This window comes from Petaurus breviceps, unplaced genomic scaffold, assembly GCF_028583685.1.
Source record: "Petaurus breviceps papuanus isolate PSGF00001 unplaced genomic scaffold, PetGlider_PUasm1.0 181, whole genome shotgun sequence".
Taxonomy (NCBI): Eukaryota; Metazoa; Chordata; class Mammalia; order Diprotodontia; family Petauridae; genus Petaurus; species Petaurus breviceps.
The window spans coordinates 2,648,966-2,665,537 of NW_027185784.1; the positions used below are offsets into that span (position 1 = coordinate 2,648,966).

At 38.1% G+C, this 16,572-nt stretch overlaps 1 protein-coding gene across 1 annotated transcript; it reads left to right on the forward strand.

The window, feature by feature from the left end:
* Nucleotides 1-697: 697 nt before the first annotated feature.
* Nucleotides 698-16,547, forward strand: WNT16 (Wnt family member 16). Its single transcript, XM_069087092.1, has 4 exons — nt 698-1,489; nt 1,731-2,026; nt 4,217-4,500; nt 14,822-16,547. Exons 1-4 carry the CDS (start codon nt 1,395-1,397, stop codon nt 15,284-15,286), a joined length of 1,140 nt encoding a protein of 379 aa, XP_068943193.1. The 5' UTR covers nt 698-1,394; the 3' UTR covers nt 15,287-16,547.
* Nucleotides 16,548-16,572: the final 25 nt, after the last annotated feature.

The following is a 16,572-nucleotide window of genomic DNA, read 5'->3' on the forward strand; positions in this document are numbered from 1 at the left end:
CCCTGGATTATAGACCATCTTTTATTTATCTCATTGTTGGCAACACTATCTTGTGTCTACTAGCTAGAATCTTAACTTCTTGAAATAAGGGATTATTTTCTATTTCTGTATCCCCAACGGTCCTGGACAAATAACAAGTATCTTAATATCTAGTTGTTTATTTAACCTCTATAAATAGCCCTGCCCAAGATTCTTAAGGAAGAAACTGAGAGCCCGTGTTAAGGCTATTCTTAAGAACATCTAGGACACTTTGATTTCAGCAGAACACCTACCATCAATTATCCTAGGAGTCCTAGAAACAGTCCTTTCCTTCCCTCCCTTTGCCTGTTTTGCACCCCTTGGAAGACAATAGACTCTAACACTATCAAGCAAGAAGTAAAGGAGAGAAAGTAGGCTACTTGTATTGACAAGAGCCTACATAGGTGGGACGGGAGTGCTAAGTGTGCTGGCATCTTTTCCCTCACTAAATATAAACCAAACCAAAAGTTAAAACCTGACAACTTTTTACCATTAGCCTTAACAATTCCACAACACGTTTCACTGATTCACTAATTTTTAAGCGATCTATTGAGCTCAGGGATGTTTGGCACCTATCAGAAAGCCTGCTGGGGGGGGGGGGAGAGGAGGAGGAGGAGGAGGAGGAGGAGGAGGAGGAGGAGGAGGAAAAGAAAGCAAGGCAGGGCAGCCTTTCAGCCACTCCACCCCGTGGCTTGGCGAAGGGACCAGAAGTAAGAGTGGGATGGGTGGAAAACAATGATGCTTGTGCCTCCTCCGAACCTTGACCCACAGTTGCCAAGACAAAAACGCCCCCATCAGTTCGCCAGAGGAAACAATCCCCTCCCCACTCCAAGCATCGAAGGAGGATGTGACAATCGCAGTCTGAACTACTCGAAGCACCGCTGCCCCGGGACGCGCAGTCGGCGAACGGCCCTTCCCAAAGCGCCACCCCGCAGAGACCTGGGCTCAGCCAATGAGAGCCTGTGCGCCTGGGATAATGAGATGCCGCAACCGCAACTGGACCAATCGGAAGCCTGGATTTAGCCCCGAGTTGAGGATGGGAGGGGAAGGCAAGGAGGAGAAGGGACGATGGAAAGGGGAAAAGATCAAACAAGTTTCTCACCTTGGGAAGCACTGGACGCTTCCCTATCCTCTGCACGACCCCTCCTTCCAGCTAAGGAGGAGGGTCCCAAGTCACTTTGTACCTTCAGACTGCTCGTTTGCAAGAGGAGAAGGAAAGGGTAGAAAGCCACAGGGGCTATTTATGCTGGGGTTAAGGGGAAGAGTGACAGCTTTGTCGTTCTGGGCTGAACTCGAGCTGTACCTCGTTGGGGCTCACAGGCAAAGGGGAGCGTCAGCGGGCCGTGACTGAGCCCCAGGGACTCGATGCGGTGGCCATGGACAGAGCGGCTCTCCCGGGACTGCCTCGCCTCTGCGTCCTGTGGGCAACTCTGCTCGCCCTGTTCCCCTGCGGCGTCCACGGCAACTGGATGTGAGTATGAGAGAGGAGGGGAGGGATGGGTAAGAAGGTGGAGAATCCGAGATACGAACGTACTTCCCAGGCAGATTGTTTGCCAAAAAAAAGGTACCGGGCACTGGGGCACCCCCTGGCCAGGAGAACGCGTGGCTCATCTGGGAGCCACGGGTAAGCCCCTTCAGGAGGGGAGATGGACAAATGAGGGGACTGATTGTGCGTGTCTTACACCAGTGGGGGGTACTGCCATCTCTTGCAGGTGGCTGGGCATCGCCTCCTTTGGGGTCCCAGAGAAGCTAGGTTGCTCCAACTTGCCTCTGAGCGGCCGTCAGAAGGAACTGTGCAAAAGGAAACCTTATCTGCTACCCAGCATCCGAGAAGGGGCACGACTGGGTATCCAAGAGTGCAAGAGCCAGTTCAAACATGAGCGGTGGAACTGCCAGGTGTTTTCGCCCGCCGCCTCTGCCTCTGCCTCTGATTCTGCCCCCGCCGCCGCCGCGCTCCCGGCAGCCTCGCCCGGAACCGCCACTCTCTTCGGTTACGAACTGAGCAGCGGTGAGTCCACCTGCTCTTCTTCTTTCTCGGCCTCTCCCCTCCCCAGGGAACCGGCGGGCTTGGCACGTCGCGGAGGCAGCTGGAGCTGGAGCAGGCATCCCTCCTCTGGCTTCCCGAAAGGGCACTTTTGAGTTTGCGTTGTCTTCTGGACCCGGAGAATCGGGGATGGAGGGCGGGAAGGGAGCTGAAATATGACAGGGTATTCAGTTCAGCTGCAGGTGCGCCCCCAGGGCTGGGGCTCCTTACCTAGTTCTGGACGTGGGCACTGAGGCGGTGAAGCTGTTCTCACTGTCCTCAACGTCCTCCCGACCCAACCCCTCGACCTTCTGCCTTCCTACCTTTGGATTGGGTGGAAACTAAGACTTCTTTCTCTGGGTCCCGACCCTTTCTCCCTCCCTCCTGCCCCCTCGGTCTCCCGCTGTCTTTTGAGACCAGCTGGGGAAACATGATGTAGGCCGCAGAGAATGCTGCTCCCCATCTGCTTTGATTTACCCAGACGTGCCACGCATCGAGCCCCAGTCAAGTGGGTAATTGTGGCAAAATCAGAGCAGGGCCACCCCCCCCCCCCCCCCCAGCTGACCAGACTCCATCCCTCCAGGCATTGAGCTTAGAGAATAAAGAAGATCGGTTAGGGAAAGTCATCCCAAACACTCCAGGAGTTGTCTTCTCTTAACCTTCTCCCTTTTCATTCCCTGCTGGGCAGGCACAAGCTCCAAGGGAAAAGTTGTGGGAGAGTTAAAAAGTGTCAGTGGCCCTTCTGTTGCGTTATGACTTTATGAGAACGAAGGTATGAGGATGTCTGGCTTCGTTAAAGTGGGTCCCAAGGATAGATTGTAGTGCCTTTTCCTTCAGACCGTTTTATTTTTCATCCTACTGCTACTGATCTTTCCCCACCAACATCCTACCCTTTCCTTACACCACCACCCCATATCACTTGTAAGTATCTTATATGTTCTACCATGTGACTCCACACACACGCCTTCATAAGCAGCAGGGGCTCCTACAGAAAATAACCACCACATATGTGGTCTTCAGTTTCAGAAATGTCAGCAATTCATTGTTGCAAGGGTCTAATTGGGCTGCAGATAGACTGCTTTTACTCAAATAAAATTTTAAAAGTGAAAACATGAAAAACATCTATCTGTGCAGGCCCTTTTTTTAATTTTTTAAATGTTTAGGTAGGTAGTTATCCAAGTATTGTTAGTGGCATTAATGTTAATACTAAGGCAGGTATGATAAAACATCTTTTTTCCCCCATACCTCCTTATTTCTCCATAACAATTTACCGCAACTGTTAGATATACTCACACTCAGAAGTTATCATCTCTCATCTAGCATTGCCTTAAAAATAAGCTAGCAATTGTATACAATGTTGTAATGCCTCTAGCAGTTTCAGATTAGGTAATATCAATAAAATGCATAATCCAAGAGATAAATAAAAATATTTCACATAGTACCAATGATGTTTGGCCCAGTTTACATGCCATCTCCTAAAAGTAAATCTACTCTGGAAATAAATGTCATTTCATATTTTTTTTTAATTACATAGTTGAGGCTTTTACTTTTACCTCATTTTTTTGCATACAGGTTTGTTTTTTTAAAAAAAATCACATTGGTTTTTGCAGTGTGTGTTTAGATTAAAACGAAAGGTAAATTGGAATGTTTGGGATATTGCAAAAACATAGTCAGTATTTTCTCCACAGTTCTTTTCATTTTAACAAGCAGAAATTAATACTATGTTTTGAGTACTGTGTTAATTGCTTAAATTTACTTCCTTGGAACACTTTTTTGAAAAGAATAATACTAAAACCAGACAAAAGACTGATTTACAAAGACTCTAACCAAGGAGTAATTTTACTTGATCCTGAAAATCCTTTTAAAGTGGAGGAATTTCATAAATGATGTCTCTTTTTTTTTTTTAAAGAGAAGGGCAAAAGGAAATCTTTTGTTCTGATCCTATATTTCTAATATTAAATTTACTACAACTGTTTTTTTCCCAATTTAAATTAACACAATAATTTATTAAGCATTAAGCACATATGCAATGTACTCTCCTGGGCACCATTTGTATAAAGATAAGTCATTTTCTTTTAAATGCATTTCCTCCAGGAGAGAACTTATAGGAAACCCATTTCAGAGATGTACTTCAATGACTTTTTAACTGAATAATCCCCCTTTATTTTGTCCCAGGCACCAAAGAAACAGCATTTATCTATGCAGTGATGGCAGCAGGTCTGGTGCATTCAGTGACAAGATCATGTAGTGCAGGGAACATGACAGAGTGCTCCTGTGACACCAACTTGCAAAATGGTGGCTCAGCTACTGAAGGTTGGCACTGGGGTGGCTGCTCTGATGACATCCAGTATGGCATGTGGTTTAGTAGAAAATTCCTGGACGTCCCCACCAAAAACACCACTGGAAAAGATGGGAAACTGTTAGCAATGAATCTACATAATAACGAAGCTGGGAGACAGGTATGTATTAGGACATAGAATAAAAATGATTTAAGAGCTTACAAGATGAGGCTAAGTTTAGGCTCCATGTAAATGAGATCATATCAATGAGAAAAAGGAAACTAAGGCATGAATGATATATGGTATTCTAAAATAGCCATGTTTTTGTTTCAGGCACATGTGCCCTTCTAGGTATATTTGCTACTTTTGTGGGGTTTGTGTTTCCCATAGTACAACATAAGCCTTGCTTTTCAAAATAGATCCCTTCAGAAACATTGATCATAGAATCTTAGCGTCAGAAGAGACCTTGGATCATTCGATTCAGTCTCCTAGTTTTACGATACAGAAAACAACCCAGAAAGTGGAAAGTCACTTTAACCTGTATCTATATTCAAGTCCTCTGGTTCTCACTGGAGAGGTGCTTCTTCTACTAAGCTACATTACATCTCTTGCATGAGCTCAATAAATTGAATTTGATTTTTCCAGTGGATTATACTTAAATAAAGGAAGGTTTTATCATTACTTCTTATTGATTTTCAGTCCACAGGGATTCTTAGCTCTTCAGTTTAATTGTCTGCCCAAACTTTACTATGATCTATGAAGTGCACACTTTATAAGAATCTTCAATGAATCTCTTTGTAAAAAACAAAACAAAACAAAAAAAAAACATGATTTGGCCTTAAATATTAACCACCTCATTTATCCAGTACTTGAGCCCTAGTTTTTTGTTTGTTTGTTTCTTCATGTAAAATATGCTACAAGCTTTCCTTTCATTTTATATCTTCATATCCACCGAGAGTTGGAAGTACATGTTAGACGCCTCAACATTGCTGAATTACATGAATATTCACAGTGATTCTTCTAAAGTCATGGAAAACTCTTTGTGAATGTTTACTTTGACATTTTTAGCAATGACTTTGGTCCATAAAAATCATTGCATATTTATATCATTTTGGATTACTGATTAATCCCCTAGTAAACTATAAATCTCCCATAGTAGCTATTGAATTGACATGAAGTAAAACAAGTCAAAACATTTAGGAAAGGTCTTTGACAAAAACTACTTTTATACCATAGCCATTCTTTTTTAAGTAAAAATAAAATAAATATGATTCAAAATAATTACTGTCTCTGGACAATTTATATTTAAGGGATTGAGTTATTTTGAGTTAAAAAAAAACTTCAAAATCAGTAAGTTATATTATTTCACTTCATTCAGATTGCAAAATGTCATAAGAAAATTAGTAAATAATATTTATAAAATATGTGTTTAATTTTTTTCCATTTAACATCAGAGTTAAAGAGAAATTTCCTTGATCTAAAAAAAGTTATTTTTAAAAAATATTTTTTAATTTGTTCTTCCCACTGTTCCTTCCACCACCATGGAACACCAACAAAAACAAAAAACTAAAACCCTCATCATAAACATGCATAGTCCGGCAAAACAAATCCCCACATTGGCCATGCATGAAGATGTATCTCTCTCTGGCAGGAGGTGAGTATTGTGTTTCATCTATAGTCTCCTGGACTTGTGGCTCAACATTGCATTGCTCTGTGTTCTAAAGTCTTTCAAAGTTGTTTTTCTCTGCTGTATTTTCATTGTATAAATTATTCTACTTCTACTCACTTTAGTCTGCATCAGTCCTCATAGGTCTTCCCAGTTTCCTCCAAAACTGTCCATTTCATCATTTCTTATGTAATAATAATATTCCATTACATTCATATGCCATAATTTGTTTAGCCATTTCCTAGCAGGTAGTAACTCCCTTAGATTCCATTGTTGACTAGAAAAGAACTGCTATAAATATTTGGGTCTCTTTCTTTTCATGAAAGATTTATTTTGTACAAATTAGTTCCAATGAATAATATGTAGATATAGATATAGACTGATACACACGTATGCAGGCATATTTGTGGCTTCACTTTTAATACAATTCGGTTTAGAAAGAACATCTTTTCTAGCATAGAAAATGCAAGAAAAGTTAAAATACAATTAATAACCAATAGAATAGTGTGCAAAGGAGTAAAATAAATTTACTTGGCTTATGAATGCTAAGAAAATGAAGGAAATTCACATATCTTAGAATCCCCAGTCACACTGCTAGCTTCTTTAAATTCAATCACATTGAAATGCTAAATCTTTCAGTCAAAATAAGCAAGATAAAGCATGTAACCAAGAACAAATTTTTGAAATACTTCTGTCTATCTAAAAAGATTTTAGTCTCTGAATTGAGACTGAAATAAGAGTGAACAGAACTAGGAGAGAAAGTTACACATAACAACATTACAAAGAAAAACATCTTTGAAAGACTTTAGAACTCAGATCAATGCAATAAAAAAAAACCCTAAAGAATTCTGATATAGAAATATATCTCCATGAGGAAAGTAATGGGTTTAGTGTTACTTTGTTTTTATGTTTTGTTTTTTTAAGTTATGTGGAAAAATTAGATCTGGTGAATGTTCATTTTGATACTAATCTACTATCTACATATATATTTTAAGAATGTACTCCTCAACATTAATCCTAATCTACTTCTGCTTATTTTAAACAAGCTTCTGAATTATTTCCCAAATTATAGTAATCAGGTTTGTTGTTATTGTGCCAAAGAGAGTTATATGCTGCAGAAAAAATAATTCAGCCCACACATAAATCTCACTGTATTGTAGACGTAAGCTTTGGGGTTTTGCCAATAGCAATTTTTCTTCTTTTCACAGTTTTCTAGCCACATAAAAAATTAAAGCACATAAAATATTGTGTTGCATAATTTTTTTTGGGGGGGGAGAATATAGACACTTAGTTCTTTTTTTGAATCTCTCTTAAAGTACAGCTAATACATTAGAATCCAAATTACATTTTATAGTTTCCTTTTAAATGGTAGGATAAAACAAATTACCAAGTTATTATCTTAAGTGAAAGGACAATCAACTCAATTTTCAGCACTGCCAATGAGGATTTTAAGGTAATAGGTATCTTCTTCAGACCAGAGTTTAAGGTCTGCATTCAATTGTACTTTCCTCAGTCTCAAAATCCCCAGACTTAAAATATAGGGAAATGTTCCCAAAAATGTGGGTACTGGCGCTTAGTTGTGCTATGAGTAGGACAGATGATTTTCTAACCGCTGACCTTAAATACTCTGAATCCCACTAGGTTTCTGACACCATTCCTTAAGTTATGCCTCCAAGAATAATGTTGCAAGGCAGTGATTGGCCAATAGCATGATATGATGTCTTCCAGGGGCAGTACTTCTGGGAATGATGTGACTTGGAATATTTATGGGTATTTCTTTTGGTGTGCATAGGATATTTCCATTCTTCCCATGTCCACCTCATAAACTTTTAAGTTTCCCTACCCCATAATTTGTTTTACGATGAGTAACTCAGAAAATGGGAAGGGCCAGGCCCCAAATGTTCATTGACTGAATTTAAGAATAGTTAAGATAACTAGCTGAACGACACATGAGCGTTTAAATCATCAGCAGGTCCAAATGTTTCTTCAGACAGAAACAGAACAAAATGACTCCTAGGAATAGAAATGGCACATGCCACTTTATGAACTCACATTAAAGTTTTTATGATGGAAACGGAATCAACTGTCAAATTTCAAAATTAAACAAGTAAATGGACCTAAATTTATTAGCAAAATTTGCTGGTCATGCATGCAACACTCTTGTCAGAAATGTTACCATCAAATCAGCGTTGAGAGACAAGTTCCTCAGTCATTTGAGCTGCTTCTATCAATCCTGTATTTATGTTTTCTAGTCTTAGTCATGCGTCTTTGCTATCTTATTTCAAAACATTTCATCTCACATTGGCCAAAGCAAAATACAGGGAACTTCCATGGATGAAATGCCAACTTCTTAATTGCCCTCTCAAAGTTCAGAAATGTTCCACCAAAATGCACACATCTGTTTGCAATAGTTAACAAAACATTCCTCTGTTAATATCGTTATAAACCTTAACAACTCAACTAGAGTAGAGAAAGGAATTTGCACATAACCACATAAAATTCATTCAGTTGCTTATTCTCCTCTGGAGTTACTGGCAAAAAAAAAAAAAAAAGGCCGTGACATCCTTTATTTTCAAAATTTATTATTTATCATTAAGTGGCCCACTGTTTAAAATTCTCTGTACATGACATAAAAACTCACTTGAACCAGACATCTCATTCCTGGATGTAAGATCCTTAGTTCTTGAAATTTCATTCGGAGAATCTTCTTGCTTTCTAAAATTATATTATTACAGTCCCAATATGTAGTGTCCCTCATTTTTTGTGTGACCCAAGGCAAATGACAAACAGTAACCTTTAGGGTTTCTTTTTTGTCTTTGTTTTTGCTTTGTGTGTGTGGGTGGGTGTGGGTAGGTGGGTTTTTTTATCCATAAAACCTGTGATGATTCACCTAATAATGTGTCTTGAGCTCTTACTATGTGTACTATGTGCTATGACTTTTTCACAAAGTTGTGAATTTTGAATGAGATAAAATATGAGAATTTATGAGAAAGCCATTTAAAAGAATAAAATATACTATACAAATCTGGTGGTGGAGGATGAATTCTCTAGTCAGTCACTACTTCTATTATTACTTGCTTTCTTCTCTTTTTTTTAGGCCCCCTGCTGTGTATAGGGATGAAATGTATTTCAGTGGTACAATGATTATATATGTGTGTGTATAATATATAGATACACATATATTATACACATTCATATGTACATGCATATGTGTGTATATTTATATATTATATATTCCACTTAAATATTTCTAGGTCGTTTCCTATGGAAATTCAGTGGTTTTATTATAATTGAGGATAATCTGTAATAAAAATACCACTCCCCTACTTAATAGACATAGTAAGAGACACTCCAAATCTGTAGAAAATGGGGTGAAAGCTTTTTGAATGTTAATCCTTGAAAGCTGGTTAACTCCAAGTTATTAAAAATTCCACTTTCCATATCATTTGCCACACAAATTCAGCAGGTGGTAAACTATGGAATGAGAAAATAAATCTCTTTTGTGCTTTTTACCCTTCCTTTTAAAAATGTTTCCCCTATAATGATAGCTCAATATATTCTATAGTATATTACATTTACAAGCCCTTTCTTCGCAATAACCCATAAGGTTGCTAAGGGAGATGTTATTACCCTCATTTTAAAGATTTGGAAGCTGGGACTCAGAGTGCTTGAATCACTCATACAAGGTTGTACACAGCTAATAAGTAGCAAAGAGAAATAGGGCTTCTGGCTTGGAATCCAGTATTCTTTTCGTTACACCAAGCTGACTCTCCTTATCTCCCTCAAACAAGAAAGGGTAACTGTTGTGGATTTTGTCCTTGCTAGAGCCCCTCAATTCAACAAATATTTAAGTAGTGCTTACTTCCTGTGTTCAAAGCACTGGCAATAAAAAGGTTAAAGTAGACATGATTCCTGTCCTCAAGGAACTTATAGTCTAAAGGGAAAGGAGGGAAGAGAGAGAAAACAGTTTGTCAGTCTATAAGGTGTGTATAGGGATAACCGTAATGCAAGTAGATAAGTATAAACTCCAAAAGACTCATGATGGAAAATGTTCTTCACATCCAGAAAAAGGACTATAGAGTCTGAATGCAGATCACAGAACACTATTTTCTCTTTTTTTGTTGTTGTTTGTTTCTTCTTTCTCATGGTTTCTCCCATTGGTTCTAATTCTTTACAACATGACTAATGTGAAAATATGTTTAATATGAATGTTTATGTATAGCCTATATCAGATTGCATGCTATCTTGGTGAGGAGAGAGGAGAGGAAAGGGGAGAAAATTTACAACTCAAAATCTTATAGAAGTGAATGTTGAAAACTAAAAATAGGTTGCTTTTTTTTTTAAGATAAGTATGTAGAAATCTAGTATGGTATAAGAGATTCAATGAGGGAGGTATCACTTATTATTTAGCAAATTAGGGAAGTTTTTATGGTAGAGGTTCAATTGAATTAGGCCTTGAAGGGAAGGATTTCAATAGGTGGAGATATAGGGAGGCCATGCTTGGCATGAGGAGTGGCACTCACAAAGGCACAGATACAGCATTGAAGAGGGAGTAGAGTGAGATACTCCTGGAAAGGTACTTGGATCTAAATATCAAAGACCCTTGAATGCCACTTTAAGGAGTTAATATGAGCACTACTGAAGGTTTCCTGACAAGGTTGATGGGGGTAGGGGTAAGAGTTAGAAGCTGCTAGTTCAAGATGGATTAAGTAGTAAAATGAGAGTTGAAATAATATTTTATGTATCTCATCGCTGTGAAAGTCTGGCTGTGGATAGACTCTGAAATACAATCTTTTTAGAGGCTAGAAAATATCTGTTAACAGCTTAAGAGAGGAATTTCTACCTCTGTACTTGCTAGAAAATATGAAGATAAAGACTGCTTTGTAACTAAGAAAAGGTAACAGAAAATATTTTATTTTAAATAAGTTTCCCTGAAATCAGGAAGACTAATTATGTAATATCAAGGGATAGTGGGGTGGCCAGATAGCACAGTGAGTAAGAGCACCGCCCCAGTGTCAGGATGACCTGGGATCGAATCCGGGCTCAGATACTTGGCACCCCACCCAGAAATAACTGGCCGTGTAACCTTGAGCAAGTTACTTAACCCCAATTGCTTAAAAAAGAGAGAGAGATAGTGTAGTGATGACCCAAATCCATCAGTCAGCTGAATATATCAATCAGTTGTTATTTACTGAGGGTCTCTTGGGTGGCTTTTTTTTCTTTGATTTACTGTACAAGGCCTTTCATGAGACTTCACTCTGCTCCTCAGTGTACGTCCCCAGTTATGGCATCACAGAGGGAGGTGGCATTCAGGCCCAAGGATAGAGCTGCTTGTGGTAATCAACAGGTTTTAACCCATAATTATAGATTCTTAGGATTGCAACTATGAGCTCTGAAAAGTGGCTTTATTTAGCATTTATTTAGTTCTTTTCTTCTAATAAACCAAAGGTACTTAACAACATCTGACCACGTAAGACATGTAGACTATATTAATTTGTCCATGTGCCCAGTCATTATTTTATTGGGTAAATTTCAAAAACTAAATTCTAAGTTCCATTAAGGTATTGGAGCAAGCTTATGTTTCATCCTATAAATTACTTTAGAGCCTTTAAGACCCATCAAAGAGTATGCCTTACTCTAAGTTAATAAGACTCAATCATGTATATTTTTAAGCTTCTCACAAATTAACCAGCTTTGCTGTATGAGGTAGTGTGGTACAGTGGATAGCCCTCCTTATGGTCAGAGAGGCCCAGGGTTCAAGTCCTGCCTTTGATGCATACTAGCTGTGCGACCACCAACAAAGTCAACTTAAATTCTCAATGACCCTAGGCAACTCTCTCAGACTATATATTGTGGATAAGTTGATGATCTTTGTGGAGAGGAAATTATAGAGATATGAAGTCTACACCTCAAAAAAGAAAAGGTCTCTCAATTTGTGAGGTGTTTGAATGCCTTCCCATTATTTTGTTAAATAATTTGCAAATTTAAAAAGTGATGTATATGTGGTGGCGCAGTGAATAGAGCACTGACCCTCGAGTCAGGAGGACCTGAGTTCAAATATGGCCTCAGACACCTGACATATAGATAGATATAGATATAGATATGTGTGTATACATACATATATATACACCAATTGCCCTGCCCTCCAAAAAGCAAAAAAAAAAGAAAGAAAATAAAAGAAAGTGATGTGTATGTAACATTCTCACTCTAAGCATATATGTTACATAAACTCAAGCTTATGTAACATAAGCCTGCTCCAATGCCACCATGGCGGCATCCTATGTGATCCTTTAATGATGTTATTATTTATGAGAAATACTACCACTGCAACTTACGATATGCTCCAAATTACTGCCTACCAATATTTGAATCATGCAATCTCCGTAGAATATAATGTTTAATTAGGAAAGATTACACAGCTCATAAGGCCTATAACCTTTAAGTGGCCTATAGAAGATCAAAGTGTTAATCTCATTCTTTTGCAATTCAGATGAGAAATTCCTTATCTAAATGGAATTGAAACTTCGAGCTCCTTTCATCCGGTGATTTTGAAGTTATTGCATGGATGGAACAGTTCTAAATTTTTCTAAATATGTTGTCTATGTCTACAACTATTCCTAGTGATTTATTATTTTGTTCTGCCATCCTCTGGGAAATGAAGGAAACTCTTGTAGTTTGGTTATTAGAATTTGCTGGCTAGAAAATGTAGGTTCTGGTATACGAAAAACTAGAACTACACAGACTAAATTCTAACTGCACATTTCACACAATATTAGAGTTAATTTCATATCGAAACACTATTTTGACTCTTATTGCACAAGTTGGTTGGCAATGTTTGAGATTACTTTTTTCTTTCTCAGTCTGTTTGGGCTCAGTTTAGTTCTCAGAACTGGAAAGCATTAGATCTCAACCTGGGATCCAGACTTTTTCTAAACATATTTCAATGTAATTTATATATATATATATATATATATATATTGTAATCAATACTGTGTATTTTAGTTTATGCATTTAAAAACATGATTTTGAGAAGAGATCTATAAGCTTATAACAACAAAAAGAAAAAAAAACAAAACCAAGTTTTTAATGATGATTACTTGGCCCAATAGAAAACATAGATACTTTGTGATATTTTTTTGTAGTGGGGATAGACTTGCACTTAACTATCCACACCACCTCACCTGACTTCCTTTGGGTCAATTTGGGCACAGCTTACCAGACTTAAGTAAGCATCTGTGTTCCCTTCTTGTTGCTGGATATACCTCAGGACCTAGTCATGCCTGCAAAAAAGCCTCGAGGACTATAGGCCCATGTAAAAACCAAAAGGAGGGGTGGCTGGGTGGCACAGTAAAGAGAGCACTGGCCTTGGAGTCAGGAGGACCTGGGTTTGGATCCAACCTCAGACACTTAACACAAAAAATAGATGTGTGACCTTGGGCAAATCACTTAACCCCAATTGTCCTCCAAAAAGGAAAAAAAAAAATCCAAACCAAAAGGAGATCAACTATTGCCAGGCTTCATTACTGTAAATGAGTGCACAGAATCCTGAGTTGAAACTTTGAATTTTTATACAGAAACAGTGATGGTTAAGTCCTAAATTTCTGTTAGTGCCTTAATTTTGTGAACTTTAGAGGTTGTTTCACCTTCTGAGAAGTGGTGAACAAGCTCTGTGCAGCTCTGTATTTTTCAAGTTATTATTGTTGGGGATTTTTTGGTCAGGGGCAGGGCAGGAATATTGGGACAGACAAATTGTTTAAAAATACCAAAGGTGTGTGTGGGGGTGGGGAAGATTAGGGGCTAAATGGATATTTTTGAGCTGGCAGGGAAAGCTGACCACAATTTAAAACACTTGTTTCTGTGGTAAAATGTCTTCTGGGTTCCAAGCAACAGACGCACATACATACTTTTGAAACAACCCATGTGTAAGCTGGGGACTGTCTGTATTGCTAAAATGCTCTTCCATTTGCTTTTGTTATCATTTGTTCCATTTTCAGAGAGGAATAAAAAAGATCTTGTCTAGTTGAAGATAGTGGGGAATAACTTTCTTGAATGCAAAAATACTTGGCAAGTGTGAGCAAAACCTCAGTATCTTTAGCTGGTGTAAAGTGACTCTAGTGATTAAAACCATCAACGTCAAATGATTTGCTAGAAGCAATAGTTACATTTAAATTGGGGAATGGAAAGTATTTCTACAGGAATAATAGAAATGGTTAAACATAAAGGTGTTTAAAAGATGGGACATGGATTTACTACTTGTCTCCCGAGAATATTTTCCCTACCACGTCTGCTGTCAAAAAAAAAAAAAACCCAAAACTTTTTGCTGTGTATTATAAACACCTTTTTTTTTTAAATGAGACCATTAACCAGCAAATATTTCAATATTATTTTTCGTGGACGAAATTATCATTTGTGTGAAAATGTAATGGGTTCAATTTTTAGGACCTATGTAATTTTTTATCCTTTTAAAAGATATAAAACTATTAGTTTCTGTGGCAGTAGGTTGATTACTTTTATTTGATTTCTTGTGTTTTTGTGTGTTGCTATAAAAAGTAGAAGGGAACCTTGGAGCAAAGTGTTCCCTAACTATACTTTCTGGGGGCTGTCTAAAAATTATTAGTCCAGTCCAGTCCACTAATGTCAAGTTACAGGGATTTGATCTTGCTCTAAAAGAGAACCTAAATCCTATTTTAAAGAGTGTCTAAGAAATGCACAAAGATAGTTCCATTACTGCCTGGATAAGTGAAACAGGAAGAAATGGTTATTTGGATTTTAGTTGTAGACAGGAATTTCTGGAAGTTCAAGTAAAGTCTGAACATGATTCCCGTTTGATTTCAGGCAGTAGCCAAGTTGATGTCAGTCGACTGCCGCTGCCATGGAGTTTCAGGTTCCTGTGCTGTGAAAACTTGCTGGAAAACCATGTCTCCCTTTGAGAAGATTGGTCATTTTTTAAAAGATAAGTATGAAAACAGCGTGCAGGTCTCGGATAAAATGAAAAGAAAGATGCGCAGGAGAGAAAAAGACCAGAGAAAGATAGCAGTGCGCAAGGATGATCTTCTCTACATTAACAAATCGCCCAACTACTGCGTAGAGGATCGAAAACTGGGCATCCCTGGGACGCAGGGCAGAGAGTGCAACCGCACTTCAGAAGGAGCCGACGGATGTAACCTCCTGTGCTGTGGGAGGGGTTACAACACCCACGTAGTCAGGCACGTGGAGAGGTGTGAATGCAAATTTATCTGGTGCTGTTACGTTCGCTGCAGGAGGTGTGAAAGCATGACCGATGTCCACACCTGCAAATAACCTGGGTTCCATCCAGCATCACCGAAAGCCCGGGGTGAGACACAACCAAAACATAACCGACTTGGTATATTTTTTTCTGAAAGGGAAAGGTTAATGAAGTTGAATCAGGTCTACCACCATGTCTGGATTTTAGTCTCTAATATTTCCTTCTAATTAAAAACAAGTTCACACTTCCTTGACGTGGATTTCCCTGGAATTCCAAAGGTTCTTTTCAGCAAACATATATTAAACACCTGTCCTGTGCAAATGTATGTTTAAGTTCATCTGTCTTCGTTTAGATGACTTTTGGGGAGGGGACAATGACCAAGAAAAAAAGTGATAAAGTGTATCTCCAAAGAGAAACAGATCCGTGGAGATGTCAGTTCATGATGAGACACGACCCATAATTGGCATAATTTGCTTAAATGTGAATTTGATCAAGCAGATATTGTAACTATTTTTTAAAAGAATATTGCTTACAGCAACAAAGCACTTCAGCAAGGATGTTCTCACATCTGTCAGTATTTTCGAAGAAGGCTTTACAAAGAGCTCCTGGAAAATGAAACTGTAAATATGTTCATGGAAGTGGCCTAAGTGCATTTACCCTTTCATTACTTTAAAAAAGGACAAATTACCAAAAGTATTAGGGAAAGATAGACTATCTCTTAAAATATGGTGCCTATTAAATATAGCTGGTATCAAAGGGAAATAGAAATCTATTTTTTAAAAAGTTATAAAGTTTGAATTTTAATGTATCTTTGTAGTCTAAACACATGGATTGCAAAAGAAATCAATGTTATCCTAATAACTAGCCATTAGACACAGAAATTCATAGACTAATACCAAGTACTTAAGCTATGTGATTTTGTTGAGAAAAAAATCCCTGAAAGTGTTACAAATCTGTGAAGAAAAAAGTTTATTGGATGTTAAAATATTTTGAAATGTATGGAATGACACTGTTTAAATATGTAAAGACAGTATTTTGTATAGTATTTTGATAAAAATTTTTATATTTTGTAAATATAGTATTTAAGTTATATGAAATATATGAAATGCTTAAACCATGTCCTTTTTAAGAACTCAGAACTAAGGCAACAATAACATTTTTTAAATCATTGCTTTTATACAGTCCCATAGTAGAAATCTTTGACTTGTTTGCTTATGTAGACTAAGAAAGTTATTTGAACAGTTATTATGGGTGGTTTAATTCTTACCAGAAAGTTAGTTTTGTGTTACAGATTGTTTATAAGTTGTTGATAAAGTCTATTACCTGAATAGTCAACAGGAGTTCTCTCTCTCCCCCCCCC